This window comes from Labrus mixtus, chromosome 21, assembly GCF_963584025.1.
Source record: "Labrus mixtus chromosome 21, fLabMix1.1, whole genome shotgun sequence".
In the NCBI taxonomy this organism is placed as follows: domain Eukaryota; kingdom Metazoa; phylum Chordata; class Actinopteri; order Labriformes; family Labridae; genus Labrus; species Labrus mixtus.
The window spans coordinates 16,307,472-16,329,659 of NC_083632.1; the positions used below are offsets into that span (position 1 = coordinate 16,307,472).

The 22,188-nt window shown below is 40.3% G+C and overlaps 1 protein-coding gene across 13 annotated transcripts in view; it reads left to right on the plus strand.

The window, feature by feature from the left end:
* Nucleotides 1–22,188, plus strand: part of cacna1g (calcium channel, voltage-dependent, T type, alpha 1G subunit) — a 165,655-nt gene that overhangs the window by 54,529 nt on the left and 88,938 nt on the right. For all 13 annotated transcript variants that reach the window (XR_009665915.1, XM_061028047.1, XM_061028049.1 and 10 more), the window contains exons 4-8: nt 621–780; nt 2,925–3,219; nt 3,758–3,850; nt 3,983–4,889; nt 5,680–6,080. Coding sequence is in view for 12 of the 13 variants with exons in the window: in XM_061028047.1 (XP_060884030.1) it covers nt 621–780; nt 2,925–3,219; nt 3,758–3,850; nt 3,983–4,889; nt 5,680–6,080 (1,856 nt within the window). In the remaining variant the exon portion in view is untranslated. The remainder of the gene's footprint in view (nt 1–620; nt 781–2,924; nt 3,220–3,757; nt 3,851–3,982; nt 4,890–5,679; nt 6,081–22,188) is intronic.

Consider the following 22,188-nt stretch of genomic DNA (forward strand, 5'->3'; position numbering starts at 1 on the left):
AAGCAGAAGCAAGTAGAGGGATGTGTGATTGTGGAAAATGACAGACGTAGTAATTTTGTGGGATTGATCTAAATGCATTGACACACACTTGTGCAAAAAACAACAACTAGAAAGACAACATAGTGGCATATCACCATGAATTGGCATTTGCCACTTCAGCACTAGTGGCATCATCTGCCTCTTTTTAATTCCAATTTCGACTCTTGAATCACTTTCAGTTTGTCTTCATTTGGGTCATATCAGAAATCCATAAATAGAAGGGATAATCCCAACATTTTCTGTTTCATTTTAATACTTAAAAAGAACATCTTGAATAAAGAATCTGAGTTGTGCACTTGTCCCTGTGAGTGTTTTATAATGAGCCAGTATAGGCAGTGTAAATGGCTGTACAATTTAGAGGTACTTGGATTAGCACTCATATTATCCAGCCTTTTGAATCAGCTTCCCTGTACTCATACCAGCAAAACATGTTGCAGTACTTACAAGACAAATAGTTTGCATTGACAATTGAAATGTTAATCTATCCCTATTTCAAACAAGTATCCTACTGTGTACTGTCTGCATAGCTGCACTGATGTGTGCTGTCAGCCGTGTAACCTTGTCTCTGCCCGTTCTTTCAGGTATGCGTATCCTGGTGACTCTGCTGCTGGACACACTTCCCATGCTGGGCAACGTTCTGCTGCTCTGCTTCTTTGTCTTCTTCATATTTGGCATTGTTGGCGTCCAGCTGTGGGCAGGCCTTCTAAGAAACCGCTGCTTTGTCGAAGACAACTTCTCCTTGTAAGTTCTATTACAGTATACATATCAATATTTTAACCATGTCTTTGTTCCATTGTTTATAGAATATTCCAGTTTCTATTTCATTTTTAAAAAGTAATTTGCATGAGAATGAGCACTTTCTTTGTGAGGTTAATTTGAATTCTTGATCTCCTTTCCATCTGTCAGATATAATGTCAGGAAAATAAACTTATATACTGCACTTCTCTTTAACTTTTAGGATCTTAATGAATTCTCTTTGACTCAAAATCCTTCAAGTATAAGGGGATAAGTCTCATGAATAATTTGGCTGAAACACCACAGAATGAAATGATGGATTCTTAGCGTCATGTGCAAAAACTGAAACATTAACATAGAGCAAAAAATATTTAGAAGAATCACCAACATTCATTTGGTAACATTTTGGCTATATTATTTTTTTTAACCATCATTCAAATTGTTTTAAAATGATCAGTGTGTTCTCCACTGAAGCCAGTTACAATGGTGGGTAGATATTGGAAAATAAAACATCAAAACAAATTAATCTACATTAAAAACTCTGTATTCTCAGATTGGCTTCCAAAACTGAGATACATTTTTTGTTATTTCTAACAAGCACAAGGTGGCTGGCTGCTCTTCATCACTATTAAAACTTTTTAGAACGCAAATAAGATTTCAAATAGGCCAATCAAAGTACAAGGTAAAACTATAGGCTAAACCTTGACCCCCCTACACACACACACACACACACACACACACACACACTAAACTAGGTCATGCACTAAAGCTAGTGAGGTAATAGATTATAGAGTCCCATCAGAGTGATGAATGGCAGAGTGACAAGTCCTGGAATAATGAGAAAGACCTCATGTGGCCCATCACATATAGAACATGGGCACCATGACTTATTCATGTTCCCTGGGTCATCCTGGCTTCATTACTCTCTATAGGATTTATGACATCTCACAGCTGTAATTTAAGATCATGCATAATGACTTTGGTGAACTCGCATATTTTTTTCCCGCCATCATAATACATTTTTTGACCTTCTTTTACCTGCAAGGTGTCTGCATCCGATGAAAGGCATTCATGTCTGGCTCTTGGTGTAAAGTCATAAACATATCTGTTTAATGCCTGCCTCAATTTTTCTTAAAATCACTGATACATCAGTAACAGCTGTTAGCTGTAAATGGGTTGACAGTGACTATTTATTAGTCTGATTGGGAATACGGGAAAGTGAGGAACCATCCATCATTCATCATTCATTCTAGGTGTGATACATCAAATGTGTTTCTTTCAGTAAATGTTGTTATAGATCATCACACGGTGTGAAGCATCTTTTCAGAATGTATAAATAAGTAAGACAGTGTCAGGTAGTGTGTCAGTGAAGATTAACTGGTCTGGTTGCTTCAAGTATTTGAGGCAACTATGAATTTAACGAAGCATGCCAGCTGAATTTTCCTTGACAAGACAAGCCAGATTGCAAACAATCACCAGACACAGCATTTATTCCAGACAGAGGAGCACTATAGAACAGATGCATTAAAAGGAGCTGTAGCAGGGGGAAAAATATGTGTGGCCATTTCACAATATAGATAGGAATCACTGATTAGTTCTTCCTATCTGCTTAAATTGTTGTAAATCTGTGATTAAATGCTTTGCAGGATTTGCAGGGAAATAAAACCCCAATAATTTAGGAATTAATTTTTAAATTCCACCCAGGTTGTGCTTGAAGCCAGACTTGATCACCTCATTTCAAAACATCCAGCGTTAACATTCTTTAAAGAGAGACATGTCAGATTATTTTGCAAATCTTTATGTTTATGTTTTAACTTTTTATAGGTAGTCATAGTTAACGAAGCTTTCCTATCGTTTTGGAGAAAATGGTTCTCACCCAAGTACCTATTTGCACTTTCCTTTTTAGTGGAAAGGCATATGAATATATATTTTGTATCTATTGAAAAAAGAAATGTCATATAGACCCTATGTCATATAGCCTACTTCACATTGAAGCCATAGTATTTGCTGGAAGCAAAACTAGAGGCTAAAACCCAAATCCCAGAAATCATGTTCACTCATGTTACTTGTTTCTATTTAGTATTACATTGTGTCTCAATTAAAATGAGCAGGCTTACCCCTGAAGTAACCTGTCTTTTTCCTCCCCATAGCCCTCTTTCTGTGCAGTTGGAAAAATACTACCACACTGAAAATGATGACGAGAACCCATTCATCTGCTCCCAGCCCCGGGAAAATGGCATGAGGGACTGTGGCTCAGTGCCCAAGCTGTATGAGGAGGGAGTCCTACAGTGCAACCTTGACATGTACTCTTACAACAGCACTGACAACACTACATGTGTCAACTGGAACCAGTACTACACCAACTGCTCCGCTGGTTTGGTCAACCCCTTCAAGGGAGCCATCAACTTCGATAACATCTGCTACGCCTGGATTGCCATCTTTCAGGTACTCACCTGAGGGTATTGACAAACAATAAAAAAAATAACATTTTGCAGCGATGCTTGCTCTGGCTGATGTTGAAGGCTGTAATACAAGATGGAGACAAAGTGTTAGGAAGGGAGCCTAATTGCCCAAGAGGCTGGTGTATCAGAGAAATGGGGCTTACAGGATTAGCAGGTCGCCACAGCTACGACTGCGGCAGCGTTTTTCCACACCATTTGTTTGCTATCTCCATATAATCTGGAAAGCCTTTTGTTGGAGTGTTCAATCATCCCTGTTCAGCTGAAAGGGGGTCATTATGGAGAGCAAAATCCAGAATGGAGAGGACTTCTCCCAATTGTCTCCAGTTAGTAAAGAACACATGTGAAATGTTAGGGATTGGTTTTGTCACCGAGTTAGTATTTGGGACAATCTGGACTATGAATTATAGTTTTCTGTGAATTTCTATTTTTAATTCTCTTCTCTTTTTTAAATGTGTTGCTTAATAAATTAATTTCTGTCTTTTTCTCTCTATTTCTTTTCCTCTCACCACGATGCTCTGAAGGTGATCACTCTTGAGGGCTGGGTAGACATTATGTACTTCGTGATGGATGCTCACTCGTTCTACAACTTCATCTACTTCATCCTGCTCATCATCGTAAGTGACACTTTTTTTTTCTCCATACAGTATGTGTCTGCTGATGATTGAACAAGTGGGTCAATTGGGGTACAGTTGTATGACCATCCACTGACCCTGTTCCTAATATCACGTACCCCTGCTTGTCCATAGATTGGCTCATTCTTCATGATCAACTTGTGCCTAGTCGTCATTGCAACCCAGTTCTCGGAGACCAAACAGAGGGAGAGTCAGCTGATGAAGGAGCAGAGGGTGCGCTTCATGTCCAACGCCAGCACCCTTGCCTCCCTCTCTGAGCCGGGCTCCTGTTACGATGAACTCCTCAAGTACCTGGTTCACATCATTCGCAAGGGGGCCAAACAAGTGGCCCATGTCTGCAGATTCTTAGCTCGCCGTGCGGGGCTCAACATCCCCGCCACACCCCCGCCAGCGGAGCCCCAACGAAGCCAGAGAAGGAGGAGGAAGTCATCGAGGCAGGGATCCCTGACGGCACATCACATGGTGCACCATCATCACCACCACCACCATCACTACCACTTGAGGAATGGCAGCGTGAGGAGCAGAGGGAGCATCAGGTGTCTGGAGGGTAGAGATTTAGAGGTTGGCGCTCATAGCAACAATGGAGGGGCTCTTGCAGCGACTACCAGCACAGGGCATCTTGCTTTGGCCTTGCCGTCTTCTGTGGCTGCAGCAACCTCTGATACAAACCTGTCCACTTTGTCCAATCCTGCTGCCGGAGCTGCTGATTCTTCAGTGGTTCGCAGTGTGCTCAACATAGAAACTCTTCGTTGTACTCCCTCTCCATCAAACCTGGGGACATCCCTGGGCCCCTTCTCCTTGGCCCCAGCTCCCATGTCCAGGAATATGAAGAGAAATTCTGTGCCCTTTGCTGGCCCAGGTCCTAAGAACTACCCCACTCTGCAGGCTCGGGCTCTGGCAGAGTCTAGACGAGGGAGTGTTGCAGGCAGCACTCTGACCAATTTCAGCTTCAACCTGAATATCCCACCCATGCCCCTGGAGAGACGCCCATCAAGCCTGGTGGAAACACACACTCCCACAGGTAGTCAAAGAGATGTGTTCACAAATATGTTGATCTAAAAAACCATGATCATAAATACAACAAAAAACTGTGAAGTAGTTGGTTTTATCCATTAGCTGCATTCCTTTGAGTAAGCTGTCTTAAACAAAAAAATATTTCCCGAGCACTTGCATAGAGTGTAAAACTGGAAAGCATAATGGGGTTTGAAAATAACAAGAGTGTCTCATTCAGGCACGATCAGTGTTTAATTTCCATAGCAATGTTGAAGCAAATACAACAAGAAATCACTGGATGTGATCTTTTTTTCGGCAATCACCACTTAAGTGGGGTATTGTATCGACCTGTGGTGATTAAGCCTCACATTTTAACAGTGTCCAGAGTGGTTTTTTGTGAGATACAGGAAAGTGCTCATTACAGTCAATGAATGTTAATCCCTCATGTTCAAGCTCACTGCCAGCTTTGTTTTCCCCCGGCCAAGTCATAAAAAACAGAAGGCTCAGCAAAAGTCAGGCAAGGTCTGTTCAGCTTGTAGACCTGGTGGAGAGTCTGGCAGCTAGCCACACAGCCTCAGCCTGTAGAGACAAGTCATTACTCATTCAGTGCACAGTGCCCATCACTGTCAAATACACTTCCCTTGACACACAGGCAAGGGCCCACATTTCTTTCTTTAACAAATCATTTTAATTTGATAAGACCAATTGTCTTAACCGCTTCAATCATCTAATCACTCTGATTTCAATGTGATGCGCTTTTCTTTGTGTCAATTCCTCCTGTTGACCTTTTTCCATCCATCTGACCTTTTTCGCTGCAGCCCAGCTTTCCTGCCAGCTGTCGGCTCGTGACCTCAGCACCATCAGCAGTGCCATGGACACAGCTGCTTTGACATTGGACCCCGAGAGCTGCCCTTACTGCGCCAAAGCCCTCGCCAACGATTCGGAGGGTGGCACCGAGGGCAACGAGACCCCCGGGGACTCAGACAGTGAGGGCCTGTACGAGTTCACCCAGGATCTCCACCACAGGGACAGGAGAGACAGCCGGCAGCCCAAAAAGAAGCGCCTGAGGCTGGGCAAAACGGCGGCCAAGGTTGTTCGCTTTTGGAGGCTGGTTTGCGACACGTTCAGGAAGATTGTGGATAGCAAATACTTTGGACGAGGGATTATGATTGCCATTCTGATCAACACGCTAAGCATGGGGATCGAGTACCATGAGCAGGTTAGTGTACATTTGAGTTTTTCATTGTTAAAATGAGATGGATATCGATGTTTCTCAGTTGAGTTACTGGCAAACCTGAGTGCCTACACAAAGTTCAAACAGGAGTAGGAAGTGCAGCATAGTATGCAGTGATATTTGAGACCTTATTGGAGCTTGTAGGAAGGTATCAGTTTAACTCAGATCGACTTTGCACGTGCGTGTCATTCTGTGTGGTTATGTAGCCACACCGATCCCACAGGGCCAACTGGAATTCCTGATGTCTCTCTCTGGTCTCGTTTGTTTACATGAGCATAATTACAGCCATGTGAGAGAGAAAACAGAAACGAGAGAGTATGAGAGAAAGAGGATACAGGGAGAAAGGGGAACGGGGGTGATTTAATGGAACAGGAAGGACCTATAACAACTGACCGAGTTTTTTTCTATTCGTTTTTATTTCTTAATCTGCGTCTTTAACTTCTCCAGTAGTTGTCTTTGTCATTGAGTGTACTTACAGCAGATCTTAACAGCAATCCTTATAGGAACAACTCCTGTTATTATTTAAACAGCAAATTAGTGCAAGTGTAAATAGATGCAGAACACATTGCAACTGGAATTTTACAGTATACCTGATCGACCTGACCACATCTGGAGGTAGTTTGGAGCACATGGTGATCCAGTACAATGACTTAGTTAGGTGTCAGTGAGGGTCAGTTACAATGCAACCTGTACAATCTCAAACTTACTCACCCAACAAGTTAAAAGGTTCAGTCCTGCCATCTCAGACTGCCTGTCAAAAAGCCAGAGGTGACCTCTAGTACAGTAGACATAAAACAAAGACACTATGGTGCACGCCACAGCTTCATGTTCACTTCAATTATATACATGTTTATTTAGACATCCTGTAACTCCACCTGAGGTCCCTAATAAGAACAGTGGATAAGGAAACACTTTTTAATACCAGATGCACATGAAACAGAAATCCTATCGGGGATTAGTTGTGAGTGTAGGCAGCCTCCACCAAACAGCCTCAAGTGTACTGCACTTCCTCTGTCACAACCCATTTCACCTCCTCCTCTTCACTATGCTGCAATAAAGGAATATGTCCAACTGGATGACACATTCTTGCATACATAATGTAGCCCATTTATGATTTTAACAAACTATATTAAATCACAAAAAGACATAACTATTCGCCAACAGATATCTTAATAAGATAAGATAAGATAATCCTTTATTGATCCACAGTGGGGAAATTCAAGTGTTGCAGCAGTAAAAGACAACAGGAAGAACATGCATATGTATTAATAAAATTAGAATATATAGGAATAGATAAAAATAAAGATAAAGGCACTACCTATTCACAACAAATATAAGCAAGATGTCTGATGTGATTAAGAAGACAGACTGCAGGACCCACTGCTGTTGTACAGTCTGATGGCAGTAGGCACAAAGGAGCGCCTGAAGCGCTCAGTTTTGCACCTGGGGGGGGATGAGACGATGGCTGAAGGAACTTCCCATCTGCCACAGCTCATCATGGAGAGGGTGAGAGGAGTTGTCCAGTATGGCTGTGATTTTGTTTTTCATCCTCCTCTCAGCCACCGTCTCCAAACTGTCCAGTTCCAGGCCAACAACAGAGTGTGCCTGCCTCACCAGCTTGTTGAGCCTGCTGATTAAAAATGTGAAAAGAGTTGAACCAATTGTGCCATCATTGTGTATTTTTAATGGGGCAGAAAAGCCTAGCCCCCAACAATAGCCTGTAGACAATGGGGTTGCATTCTGGGTGTAAAGGAAGTCTAAAATTGAAGGTGAATGGTTGAAGGTCAATCCCTGACTGTGTAGGTTCTCAGTCATCCAGGTCATAGTGAATGATTTAAGTATAAAGTGAATGAAGGTTAATCACTGTGTTCTATCTGGATGACAACTTGGAACAGCAGAGAAAAGAAGAGTGTGCGATTGAATGAGGGATGAGGACAGTGTTTCCTGCTTGAACTGACACTAAACTTCATTTGGTAAAGATCATTATTAATACAGAAACATTTTTCCCCAAGCAACCCCTAATACTCTTTAGTACGCTAATAACTTTTTAGAGGAAAGCATAATGAAGGCAAGAGTTTTTTTTGTTCCCATTACTTACAGGGAAAGTTGTAAATGAATAAATGTGGAATGTTTAAACATATTAGTTCTGACTCCATCGGGAAAATATTCTCTGACTATGTGGGTCATTTGTTTTCTGCCACAATATCAAAACTTGCAGTACAGTATGAACTTGTAGGGATGTGGCTTCTCAGCATTTGGTTAAAGTTTCAGAAAACTCAATCTGTAGTATTTAAGACATCATGTGGTCTTTAACATTATATCCAACTTAAATCTTTTATTAACCTTCACCAGTGCTTTTGTTGCCAAAACTTAACCACAGACGGGACACTGGATGAAAACACTGAATTTATGGTATCATTGTTTGTAAATGGTGAATGGACTCATATAGTGTTTTTCTTATCTTCTAGTCAAAGTGCTTTTACACTACGGGTCACACTTACACATTCACACCCAGTCACACTCTGATGGCAGAGCCTTCAATGTAAAGTGAACATAAGAGTTAATGAATCATTCATATACATTCATGCACCTCTGATGAGCACTTTGGGGTTTAGTGTCTTGCCCTTCGGACATGGGGCTGCAGGAGCTGGGGATCGAACCCCAGACCGTCCGGTTGCGAGACGACCGACTCTCCCGCTGATCCACAGCCGCTCTATTTGTAAAGTCAGTTGGTTTTAAATCCATGATCCTCCCTGCAACTTTAATGCAAAAGCATAGCTATAAATATGCAAATTAGTCAGATTTAATCTTGGATTGGGCATGTTAGCAACTTTTTATGAACGTGTTTTTGGATGGGACATGAGCCTTTTCACATGCGAACTCCTGAGAAGGTCTAGCAAACTTCAGTAATTTTATAAGATATGCATTACCTTGGGCCTTAGTTTTCTACTAGTGTTGTTCTTCCATTGGATTTATGTTGTCCTCCTGCATTTTATTGTAATAATTAGAATTCATGTTTCACATCTCGGATAATTAAATTAAATTATTTTACTTAAAACTATTTGGCAAGTGTTCTGAATATGTGCTGTCTTTGAGGCTATTGTGTTTTGTTTTTAGACCCTGTATTTCTGTAAAAGGTTGTATAACACAAGTTAAGTAAGTGACACAAGTGTGTGCGTGTGCGTGTGTGTGTGTGTGTGTGTAGGTGTGTAGTAGGAGATTGAAGCTTTGCCAGGTTTATGGGGTTACTTTCGGTCCCTGACACAGTGCCTATAAACAAATCCAGATGGCAAACATCCTCAGCAGGAACACACACACACACACACACACACACACACACACAGAAGTTTTTATAGCTGTTTTTGCTCGATCTTTACTTTTTCTTTCTTCTCCTCCGTCAGCCCTTTTTCTTTCTTTTTGCGTTGTTTTTGTGTAATCTTTCTTGTGTCATCTCAAACTATACGGCTGCACAATTAATCGCAATTTTATTGTTATAGCGATATGAGCCTTCGCAGTAGACGCATTGCAATAGTCTGAATTTATCGCAGTGAATAAAAACCACTTTTAATGTAGTCAAGCAATGCTTTCTCACTCAATATATGTACATTATACCAGTTCTGCTGTATGGAGGCCTGTGTATAATAACCATACTTTTACACCCTCTTGATGCAGTCAGATGAAGCTGAAGCTAACTATCAGCTAATCTCTGAATAATAAGAAAAGAAAGTTTGTTTAATTCATTTTGGATTAAGAAGACACTTGTTGAAAACACAAATAATCTGTAGATCAAGAAGAACAGCAGACAGACACAGAAACATGAGTTAGTAGTAATATTCTGTTCCATTTGTGTATTTACCACAATTAATTTCACAACATTGAATAATGTTATTGCACATTACATCATTTTCTTATATCCTTTGGGCCTATCTCATATATTTCACCTTCTCATTTTTACCCATTGCTCCTTCTCCTTATTCTTGTTCTCCTTCTCTACCTTTTTTTTTCTCCTTTACATCTCACTCCCCTCAAAACTTTCCTCCTCTTACTTAGTTTGAGTAGCATGGATTCCTTCGGTCTCCAGACAGGCTGGTGAAGACTTCACTTAAGACGCTTCATTGATTGGAAGCCTATCCTCATTCAATAGACACATGGATCACTCAGCCTTTGTTTGTCTCTGTAAATGTATCTACATGATGGAGATACTGGGTTTTTATTTCCATACATCCTTCAGTCAAGTTTTCTGATGGTGTTTTGCACATAGGGTGTAGATGTTGCACGGGACGAGATGACGCATCAACTATTTTAACCAAGAAACACTGGAGCTGAAGCTTCCAATGAAGACCAGTCAATGCTTTTACTAACAATAAGTGCATATGATGTGCTGATTCATCATATATTCTGCTGACTATGAAGAGGGTGGGTACACTTGACTCTAGAAGATGTGCTTACAGTTTGTCATTAAGAGTTTTTTGCAACTGCTGGTGTTTGTACCTTTATGGATTCCATAGATGAGTATTACACTCTGCAAAAATCAAAGTATGTAACCTGCATGCCCACTTCAAATAGCAGTTATCCAGAGTAAGACACTTACTGATGAAGATTACAACATTCAGGAGATAAATGGCTTGAGGGTAGTGGGCTTACTTCAGGCTGTTACAAACATGACTCCAAATGAGTTCTAAGACTGATCACTGACCAGATGTGTAAGCAATAACGGAATAGTAATGGATACATTATCCAAAGTGAGTGCACACATAGCTTCACACTCAGAGATGTTTCTCTATTTTATGTGTTTCACTTTGATGTTCTCTGTGCATCCCTGAGGCTTAATGAACATTGTGAATGTTTTTCCTTCCTCATTCATTATTTGCAGAGCTTTCTTTAAACATCTGTATTGTTTAAACCCATGCTAATATTGGCTGGCAGGCTTCTTCATGTTTTGTTTTTTTTTGAGTACAGAGTGCTATTAGAAGCCTCTAGCAGTAAATTGCATAGCCCTGTATACTCGTACACTCTTCTTTTTGTTTTACCTTTGCACAGAATATCTGTCAAATGTTGTCATAAAAGAGTAGCTTACATACATAACTCTTGTTGGTACATATAAAGTTACTTCATATAGCACCATTTCTAGAGCAGAAGTCACAAAGTTTTTCACAATGAAAGATTATAGAAACAAAGACATTAGATACAGACAATAACATAGAAGCAGACACGACTAAACAGATGGGTCTTTAAAGGAAGAATGTGCCACATTTTACACACAACTACAGAAGAAATCAAGTATACCTCTGTAAATGTCTCTCTGAGTCATGACTGTCTACAATGAGTGACAAGCCAGAGTCCTGCTGGCTGTAATGTTGTCAGAGTCGCGTTTACATCATGTTTACATGGACAGGATGGCCTTGTGTATTAAAGCTCTTTAAGTCAAGGACTAGAGAAAAGAAGCATAACATAGCCTACTCACTGCTTAAGTAAGTGTGTTTAGATCACAGTCATTCTGTGTTAATTTATGTGCAATATGAAGCTATGAGTTAACCAAAGTATGCTAACATTAGCCTGCTAACACAACAATGCAGGACACAGGCGATTTCAGCTCGAGCAAAGGACATTTCTGTCCGCCACTTGCGCTTAATGGTGCTTAATTATGGTGTGTTCTAATTCATAACTCAACTCCTTCGAGTGGAGATGGGTTTGGAGGTGGAGTTGGAAAAAAGGCTTCAGAATAGCGTACAGGAGGTGTCGCCAAATAGCAGTTTGTTTTGGTTTAGTGCTGGTGCTCAAGGGTGACATCTACTGGTCGCACATTCTTCCTTTAACTACTTTTAACTTCACTTCTCTCAGATCCCGAGGAAGACAGTTCCAAAGTTGCTTCCAAAGGTGCTGCAACCTTAACGGCACAGTCTCCTTTTGTTTCAATTCTACTCCTGCAGTCCTCTCTATTAGGTCTTTAGACTTGTATCGCTGAGACTGGGGAACTGGATCAGACTTTGTAATGCATTCAAACACAAACACTCCCATAAAGGTACAGGATGTACTCTGTAATGTAGTAGTTATAAAACTGCCCCGTTGAATGGAAGCAACGCTGTAGACAGTGTGTATGCACACGTGTCCCTTAAACACAGACATGTTAACCTGCAACCCATCGGGGGCTGATGTGTCTGAGCCCTTACTTTCCAAGACACTCAACAGAAGCCTCCTGTCTGCTTCCTATCTTTTAAACGCACACTCACAAATGTGAACACCCCAAACAGTCGGAAATTCTTAGGAAACAGTTCATACAGTCCATGCGCTCCCTTTGAGGCCAGCAGAAGAAGCAAGTGCAGTGAATGTAAATATGTGCAGGACGGAGAGATGGTGGGATAAAAAAAATGATTAAATAGAAACGTTGGATAGGGATGACAGAGTGTGAGGACTTGGAAGTGAAGGGATAGAGGAGCTGATGGGTGGATGAGTGGAGGCGGACGGGTTGGACGAGCAAGGAGACGGTGTCTGCTTTATCTCTATTCAGTTTAAGAGTGTTACCATTTATGGTGGAGCTGATGGAATAGTTGTGCGTCTGCCAACTATGTGACACAGCCCATAGTCTATTTACTTGGGAAGGTCAACCTCTCTCTCACTTTACATAAGAAACTCTTCTCTGTCTTAATGGCCACAGAGAGCCAATCCCTCTCCTCCCTGCTTCCTTTTTCTGAAGCTCTACTGTCAGTCTTTTTTCCCCCCCTCCCTCTGCGATGGTGCACATGCCAAAATAGTTTTAGGAGAGGTTAAAAGGGATAGAAAAGACAGGAGTGTCAGGGGAGAAGTGGGGTGAAATGCATGTTTTCTGTTTTAGAAATGGATGCTGCGTTATAGTTGAAGCTTTTTAGCACTGACATGAATATTGATTCAGCGTGTAGCTGTTACATGAGCACAAAGTGATCTGAACTGTAACTTTTGGGTCATTCGGTGAACAGTTCCCACAAGAGTTGTTTTACTTTATTAACCTTGAAAGCTATGCACTTGAAAAGAAAGTACATATTGAGTGGGTCTTTAAACCTCTGAGTGCTGCTCAACAGTGAGGCATTACTGTGTTATGTGTGTTTGTGTGAGTTTAATCTTTTTGTCTCATGTAAGGATTGAAGGCAGTAGTTACTTCTGGATTTGTAAGTTAGAGTCAAATGCTTGGGATTGACTTAAGCACAGTTAAACAGCATGTGCAGACACACTGCATTGAAGATTGCTTTTTTCTGAAAAAAGTGTAACATCTAAGAGTCTATGGGCTGCGCGATGGTTCAGGGGTTAGCGCTGTAGCAAGAAGGTTCCTGGTTTGAATCCTCGTCTGACAGGACCCTTTCTGTGTGGAGTTTGCATTTTCTCCCCGTGCATGCGTGGGTTCAGTCCTGTGATCTGCCCTGTGATTGTCTGGTGAACAGTCCAGGGTGTACCCTGCCTTTTCGCCCAATGACAGCCCCTCCCGATTGTAAAAGATAATGGATGGATGGATCTAAGAGTCAGTAACCATCCAAGCAGCTTTCTAAGTTTTAGCATGCTAACATGCCAACAATAACAACTTGATTACATTAAGTCAGCATGATGTTTACCATGTCTTGAATTAGCATGCTAGTATTTTCTTTTAAGCATGATAAATAACATGCAGCTGAAACTGAATGACATGAGTAGAAACTTGGTCATGCTGTAAGAAAGAGAAAACTCTTGTTCTGACATTACTTGAAGAGGACATATTATAACCATTTCCACCTTTTCAAACAGTCTCCTGTGGTCTAAATGAAACATCTGTGCTGTGCTTTGGTCAAAATATAACATGAATCAAGAACCAGAGGAGGTTTGTGACCCTGTATAAACCAGCTCTCTCAGAATGCTCCGTTTTGGTGTGTGTGTCTCTTTAAATGCAATGAGCCCCACCCCTGAGTTTTCCCGGTAGACATCACTCCTCTGTAGTGAGAACAAAAATGGCGGACCTGCACAAAAATGTTGTTCTAGGCTGGGGGTGGAGTCCATGGTTGGAGATAACAGGGGAGGGGATTTTTTTTTTTTACCAGAATCCCACTGTGACATCACAGGGAGAGCAAATTTGAAACGGAGCATTTTTCTCTGTGTTGTAAGACTTATTGCAGACCACAAACAAAGGACTGGATGGGTTTATTTCACATTTTGGGGGTCAGTATACACTCAGGTTACTCAAATATATGTTCACAAACACTGTAAAAGTGGATTTTTCATAATGTGTCCCCTTTAAAAAACTGATGTTGTAAAAGGAGCTGTAGGTGGCAAGAGGTCACACTTGAAAAATGAATTGGCCAGCTCGTCTTAAAACTGCAGAGAAAGAGATCCCACTTGTTTGAGTGCGAGCCAAAAGGATCTGCAGGATGAAGATATATTCCCCATTGAATCATTATGTCACTCTGTTCCTTATGGATTAACTGAATGCTGTGTTTGTATTTTACATCCTCCTCCTTAAGCCACTTTTATCTGCCCCTACACTCTGCGGCCAAAATGAAAGCACCTTAGCATTAAAAATGTAAAAGTACAATTAGACAAAGTTGCCTTAAAGACTTGTATTTGCATAAATGGGAAGCAATGACTTGTTTATTCCCATAGGTTCTGGAAAGTAATGACTTGTTTTATTTCCATAGGCTATGGAATTTATGCCCAGTGTCAGTATGTTTAAGGGTTATGATGCTTTATTGTGTGCTCATACATTTGCATATTCCTTGCCAACCCATAAAGACAGTGGTAAGACCCTTTCACTAAGCTTCTTGCTCCATTCCGGAGACAATATTTATTCAGCTTTTATCCTGCCTGACTGTGGAACATAGAGTTGGCATCCAAAGACTCTGGCCTCCCTCCAACACAAACCGAAGAACAGTGTTTTTCTCATTTGTAAAATGCTGAGACCAAAACGGAAAGACAACAGTTTTTAATCCCAGTTTATGGAAGGACGGCTTTTTCCAGCCCTGAAGGCCATGAAATCAAAAAAGGGAGAATCAATGAAGTGATCAAATGGTGGATTCAGTTATTTCCTGGTTCAATGAGGTGTCAAATCACATGCTGCAAGTTCTCTGTACTAGCTCCTACATTGAATCTTCCATTTGACTCCCCTCTGATTGTCGAGCTCTGGTTTCAGCTTTCATATCAAACTGAACAACCTGCATTTTGTAGATTTCAACAGGGTTGAGAATGTGAGAAAAATTGTATTTTAATTTATCAAGAATAACTCCAAAATGATTAACAAAAGTGTTGGAATGCAGCATGTGTCTTTGGTTGCTATATTTTGTTGATTATATAATTTTTTTACTACAGTTGCCAATCAATGTTGTCCGGATTAATTTCTAATCTATTATTGCTTTCAAGAACTGCACAGAAGTGACTTCTTTTAAAGGAAGAATGTGTGACATTTTTAACAGAGATATAGCAGAATTCCAGTATATCCTCTAAAAAAGAAGTATAACATACTGTACTAACTGCTTATTTGAATGTCACGTAAGCGTTTTTAGGTAATGGTGATTCCGTGTAAATCTACATACAATGTGAAGCTACAAGCTAATTTAAGAGCGCTACCATTAGCCTGCTAACACAACAATGCAGCTCGAGTCAAGGACAAGGCTGTACAGTATGTAGACACAATGGAGGTGTTTTGTCGCAAGGGTTAAGAGACTTTCCAACCCGAATTTAAGATTTGCTTTCGCGTAGAAAGACAAAAACACATCACAGAATCAATTCAATTCAATTTATTATTAATAAACTTAACTTTATTAATCCCTCTTGGGGCAATTGGTGTGGAGCACCAAGTGAATCAACTTTGTGATGCATAGTGACCCTTAAAATTGATGGCAGGATGGTGTTTAAATGTTTATTAGCACTCGTCTGATGCTCTCTGCCTCATGGACACTTGCAGGTGAAAGAGTATGGGAGGGGTGGAGGAAGTGTGAAGAGAGGAGGGGGTGGGGGTGCTGATGTATGAAGGAGGAGTGTCTGAAGACAGCGTGATTTGGATATGAAATTCTGCTCTAAACATCGCATACAGTACACCTTTTAAACAATCAGTAAAGACAAAATATTTGGAAATGTAAAAGAGCAAGAGTTCTGATATTGATCCCTGTGTAACACCAGATTTAAGGATTGGATGATTGAACAAGCAAAGTATATTATAATTGTTTATTTAGGTTATATAAGCCTAAACCTATAGCCTCTGTAGCTTTTATTGTATTATGTTCAATGATCCAAAAACCAAGGTAAAATCACACAGTACTCAGTCATCTGGGACATATCCTCATCATTATGAAATCACAACCAACCAACCATGATGGTGAATGTATCATTTAACATTTCATGCTTGAAATGTCCTCTCCTATATCATTCCCAAGCAGACCACTTGTCTAAACTAACACCCACACCTACAAACACACACATACCAGTCAGTGCTGGATCATTGACATTCTCGAATAGTGCGGCTCGCAGTATCCAGTTTAGATTAGATCACATCAGATTAGGTGGCATTACATTAGCACTAACCAGATTACACTATTCCTCATCTAGCACACTTCACCTCCTAATGCTTCTGCAGCCTCATTACCTAGGTAACAGCCATCAACCCAAGCAATTAGAAAAGTGAGGACATCTTTCTCAGTTACAAACTTGTGCACATATAGCCACATTCATCTCCCTGTAGGTAGTATTTACACCTCAGTGGCTATTAGTCAATTAAAAAATCTCCCCATTTGAAAAGTTAATGGCTTTGAACCTTTGGTGATGTCAGCGTGTGTGTGTGTTGGGTTGGTTGGTTGGTTGTTGGTGTATTTTTGTACTGCCAATTGTTTTTTTTTTTCCGTTCCTGTGTGCTTCTCTATGTGTGAGAAACACTTTTATGGTCTCATTCTCTTGCAGTAATCTTGCATGATGTCTGAGGAATGTCTAATATACTAGCTGGAACAATAGCAGAGCGAAACAGTGGGGGAAAAATAATGACCTGAACCTCATTCTCAAGGCCAGATGTCTACAGTCCAAGTCTCACCTCATAAAAAGTGTACTTTTTGTTCTGGCTTATCAATCACATCTATTATAAAGCTATGTGTGCATGTGTTTGTCTATGGGTATGGTTAAAAGTGTGTTTCTATGAAGAGCTTTGTGCATGCAGCATATGTGCATGGTAATGAATGCTGAGTGTGAGGTGTGGGTTGATGTGTGTGGCCGACTTGGTTTGTATTTTATCTCTTGGTTGATCCCTCTGTATTTTTTGGTATTACACACATCTGTTCACGAGTGTGTGTGTGCGTTTCTGTATAGCAGTGTGTAAGGGCATTCATCTAAAAGAACACATAAACATCTAAGTGCAGCAGCATTCGTTTACCCTTTGAACTTCTCTTAATCGCACAAAGCTTATGTGCTTGTTTAAAGGATTTGCCGCCGCCTCGCTCGTCAGTGAACAAATGAATGGACACAATAAAGCACTGGGATCAAACGAATAGATTTGTCTGTGTCTGTGAACCCAGAAACAGACACAAGAGACACAGACAATGACAAAGAGGTGAGATGAAACAGAGAACTGCTTGTTTTTTTTGCAGGAAGCGGGTTTCCCTGGCAGGGGCTGCACTGCGTGGGCAAATTATTCTTTTTTTTTTATCAAAGGAACAGTAGAAAAAAAGATAGTCCTCTTTTCTTTGATTATATTTTCTTCACAGTCCCTTTTGCATTGCACATGTATTGCATGATGGTGCTAGCATGAACATGTGGACTATGTCATTTAGTGAAATGCACTTAATTAATCTAATTAACCACCACTGATTCCAGTTCAAGTCATTTTTTCAAGTCAAGTGTTTGTTGTCGCCATCTTTCTGTTGAAATTAGAAATCTGCCCAACACAGGAGAACAACTCTAACACATCTTTGATTTACTGGACAAAGGAAAGAAGCATATTGGCGGATATGATGATTCAGGCGTAGTAAAGTTATGTTTTCAAGAAAGAAGGCAGGAAGAAAATGCAATCGTTTGGTGTAGACCAGAAGTTACCTGATGATTTTTAAAAGAAAGGGTTAAATATTTCCCAATTATTAGTAGTCTTTGATTGTATTTTGAATGAAGAAATAAGCAAGCTTCAACACTTCTGCACTGTTGTCTTAAATATTTTTCAGCCTTTTCTAATCCTATGAAAAAAATCTTAAACTCTTACCAAAACTGTTAAAAAAGAGGTGATTAAAGACACTCTCCCCTGATTGGTTCGAGTCATTTCTTTACCAAAAATGTATCTTAGCAAATCAAAACCATTTGAATGACAAGCTATAACCACAAGAGGGCAAATAATGTTTTTTTTTTCCAGTCAATGTCTACACATTTTGTCAATCAGCACTTTAGAAATGTCCTTTTTATGGATTCATGTTTATTTACTTTGTATCTTTTGTGCGTGGCTGTCACACAGAGGTAGAGCAGGTTTCCAGTGAAAAGGAGGTTTAATTAAACTGAGGTTTGGCTTTCAATTAGGGAACATCTGTCTGAATGGATGAAAGTGGCCCATACTGTATAAAACTCCTTCATCGTTCCTTTTTTTTTTTCTAACTTTTTGTTTTCATGTAAACAACAATCTCAGAACCCTTGAGCAATCATCATCTATCATTGTCTGATCTATGATAAGCCTCTGGGAACGGATGCAAATATCTGTTAATTGAGACAAATCAAACATTTAATAGAGTACAGTCTGGAATGGCATTAGTGCAGATAATGTTCCGCCTGCTTTTTGCAGTGCATATAGACTTTGTGGTGCATATCAAAGCTTTCTGACACGCAATTGGTCAATACAGCTCGGTCTACAAATGTACGATAAACAGAAACCACAACACTTCCCATGCTAAAAATCCAGACCCCCATATACAGATTCGACTTTCTGTGTAGAATCTGTAAATAGAGATTTTGTCAGAAATAAGCCATCATTTCCACATAGTCATTGCAGGCTGCGTTCCATTAGGGACATGGATTTGCTCCGTCCTAGAGTACCCAACCGGGTCCGCTTCTGGATCGTTTGGTGCCTGTTTTGACTCAGCACTTATTTGGAACAGAGCAGAGTGGAATGGCGTTGTTGCCATGCTCCCGAGACGTACCGCGGTGTGTGCTGTGGAAAAGTATTGAGAAAGGGAGCGATCAGCTCCGTGGTGCGGGACGAGCACAGACTATGTGGAAATTGCGAGTCACTTTCCTCCCTCAGGTGCACAACCAGAAAAGGAAACGTGCAGAAGTGTTAAATCAAAACTAAGTTGTTGGGATAAGGACTCAGCTTTAATGGTACACTAGTGTTGTTATGATACCAAAATCTTGTTTTAGACACTGATACAGATTTTAATATCACGACACTCTATCCTGAAATACTTGAAACTGAGACGTTACTGGACGAAATAGGATGTCCACAAGGGTTGGTCAGATTTTGGAATTCAGTTTGCAAACAACCTTTAGTGTAAAAATGACATTAACAATAAAGTTATATTCAGTTAATATACTTCATATTTATCCAGAGAAATTGTTCATCGATATTCAATTATTTCTTATATTTATTGTGTGTAAAAATACATTTTCAAGGATATCTTGGAAATTCCATGTATTATTACATGGACATTGTGCCTTAAATAGAATTCTATTAATCTATGAACAGGCCAACCCAATCACATGTTTTTGTTTTCATCCAGGAGCATTACAAAGCCTGTATTACATATATAATGCACAGAGTAAATGAGCAGAAGGTCAAAGGTAAAGCCTCCCTCCTGTCACCATAATGTAAAAGAAACAATGTTAACATAGTAAGTTTTCACAAGTCAGTGAAATTCAAGTTGGAAGTTTCAGGCTTTCCATTATGCTGCAACATAAGGCTTTGGTGCTGCTGGACATCTTTTCTGCCTCAGGGCTCACTGTTGCATCCTGGTCTTATGGGAGTAATGACTTAATACTGAGAAATGACTTGTAAGGTTTGACTCAGGAATGCTGTCAAGATGCTCTTATTGAAGCTATCTGCAGACAGTGGTTGCTTTTGACTGCTTCCTCAGAGCACATAGTGAACGACCCCTTTCAAGTTTCAACCATGCACTTTAACATTTCTGCCTGAATGTGAAATGTGCTGCCATGCTGTGGTTATGAAAATGCCTACTTTTCTAGCTAACATCAAATGGATACCTAAAATGCAGCCGAGAGGTATGGATTCAGTCTGTTGCAACTTCGGCCACATTAAACGTCACTTAGTCACACTTCTGTACTTTTGATACAAGGCAAGAAGTTACAAGAAAAAGTTTTGAGAAATAGACATTCACTTTTGGTTTAAAAAAGTGAATTGAAACTAGAACAAATATGTGGTCAGTAGCCTAAAATCTAAATTATCTTTTTTTCTTGACGGATACGGACACAATGTGACCAGCTACAGCCTGCTACAGACTTTTGTTTGTTGTGTTTTTGTTGTGAGGGGAGGTAAAGGTGTTAGGGTTAATACAATGTTTAATGGACGGATACTAGAGTTGTTTAGAGCAGAGTTTCCCAAACTTTTCGGCCCATGACCCCCAGAAATAAGGTGCTAGAGACCCACACTGTCCATGGAGGTGGTTAAAACATTACCTGGTGTGCACAGCCGGGCACAGCCTATCCAAACACTAGCATTATAACAACAGACAATAACAAACCTGCTTTGTAACACATTTGTAACATTGTAACATTATTTTAGTAATTTGTTGTAAGAAATGATTAAAGTAAAACATAAGTCATCTCTTGAGCTAGTTTCCTTGTATATATATTTTTTACAATAGTGGTTCAAATTATGCAATTTTAAGTCATTTTTCACTTTTATATGTTTTTGGAAGAATTCTTGCGACCCCATTTTCAGTGTCTTGCGACCCCCCAGGGGGTCCCGACCCCCACTTTGGGAACCACTGGTATAGAACATTTAATCTCACTCCGTGCTTGAGAACAAGTGACACCGAATCCCTTAATGTGAAACATTATTTTCTATTTTTATTTAAAGATTTTTATTTTTTGGCTTTTTTGTGCCTTTAATGTAGAGATAGGACAGTGGATAGAGCTGGAAATCAAGGAGAGAGAGAGTGGGGAATGACATGCAGGAAAAGGAGCCACAAGTTGGACTTGAACCCGCGCCGCCCACCTGGAGAACTACAGCATTATTTTCAGCTGATATTCAGATTGTATTTAAGTCATTTATAATACGGACTTATTGCTGATATGTTCCCTTTTTGAAATAGAATTAAGGTCTACTCCTAAATTCTGTCTGCAAACAGTATTTACTTAGAATGAAAGCTAAGAATGAATTACACTTTAAATGTTCACCGCTTCAAAGAAAAGAAACTGGAGCAACCATTTCTTTCAAACATGACCTTAAAGCAGTGTAACACTTTTTGATAAATAACTACTCAGTCAGTATGCTAAAGTGCTCCAGACAAACTGGTGCCATAATACAGCATGAGGATCTGTTTTTTTTAACATGAAATGTCTTTCTATGTTTCTCTCTTCTAGTTTTTAGTAGTCACTGCTTAAACAGTCAGGGTGTAAAGTGATGAGTGGCAGCCTGCCAGAGCAGACTAAATGGCACACACTGTATTTACATTACATTACATTACCTCCTGGTGCAGCCCTGGAATAATGCTTCTGTCAGGGCGACAGCTCTACTTATGCACACACTTAAAAAGGGATATTGAGACTGTCAGCTAGGCAGTCGTACACATATGTATGCACAGATTCGCTCACACTTTTATAATGGGGAACATGCAAACACAGATCAGGCCCTGAACACCTTCCATCCTCTGTGTTATGTCCGTGTAATGTGAGTGTGTATGACACCATGTTTGAGTTGTGTAAACTGTTTACTGCTTGGAGATGAAAGGCCTTGTGAAGCCTGGAGTGCTACACAGGCCGCAGACACATGACAGCATCCTCACTGACCCTTCTTCTGGACCATAATTATGGACACTTGTTATGGCTGTCTGATGTTCTTATCGTGTCAGATTTGGATGTTCTGCGCTTTTTATTTTAGGCTTTAGTTCTTTCTCTTGTCTGTCTGCAAAGCCACTTTTTTCTGGCACACACCCACGCTCAAATGCTCACACACACACACACTCAC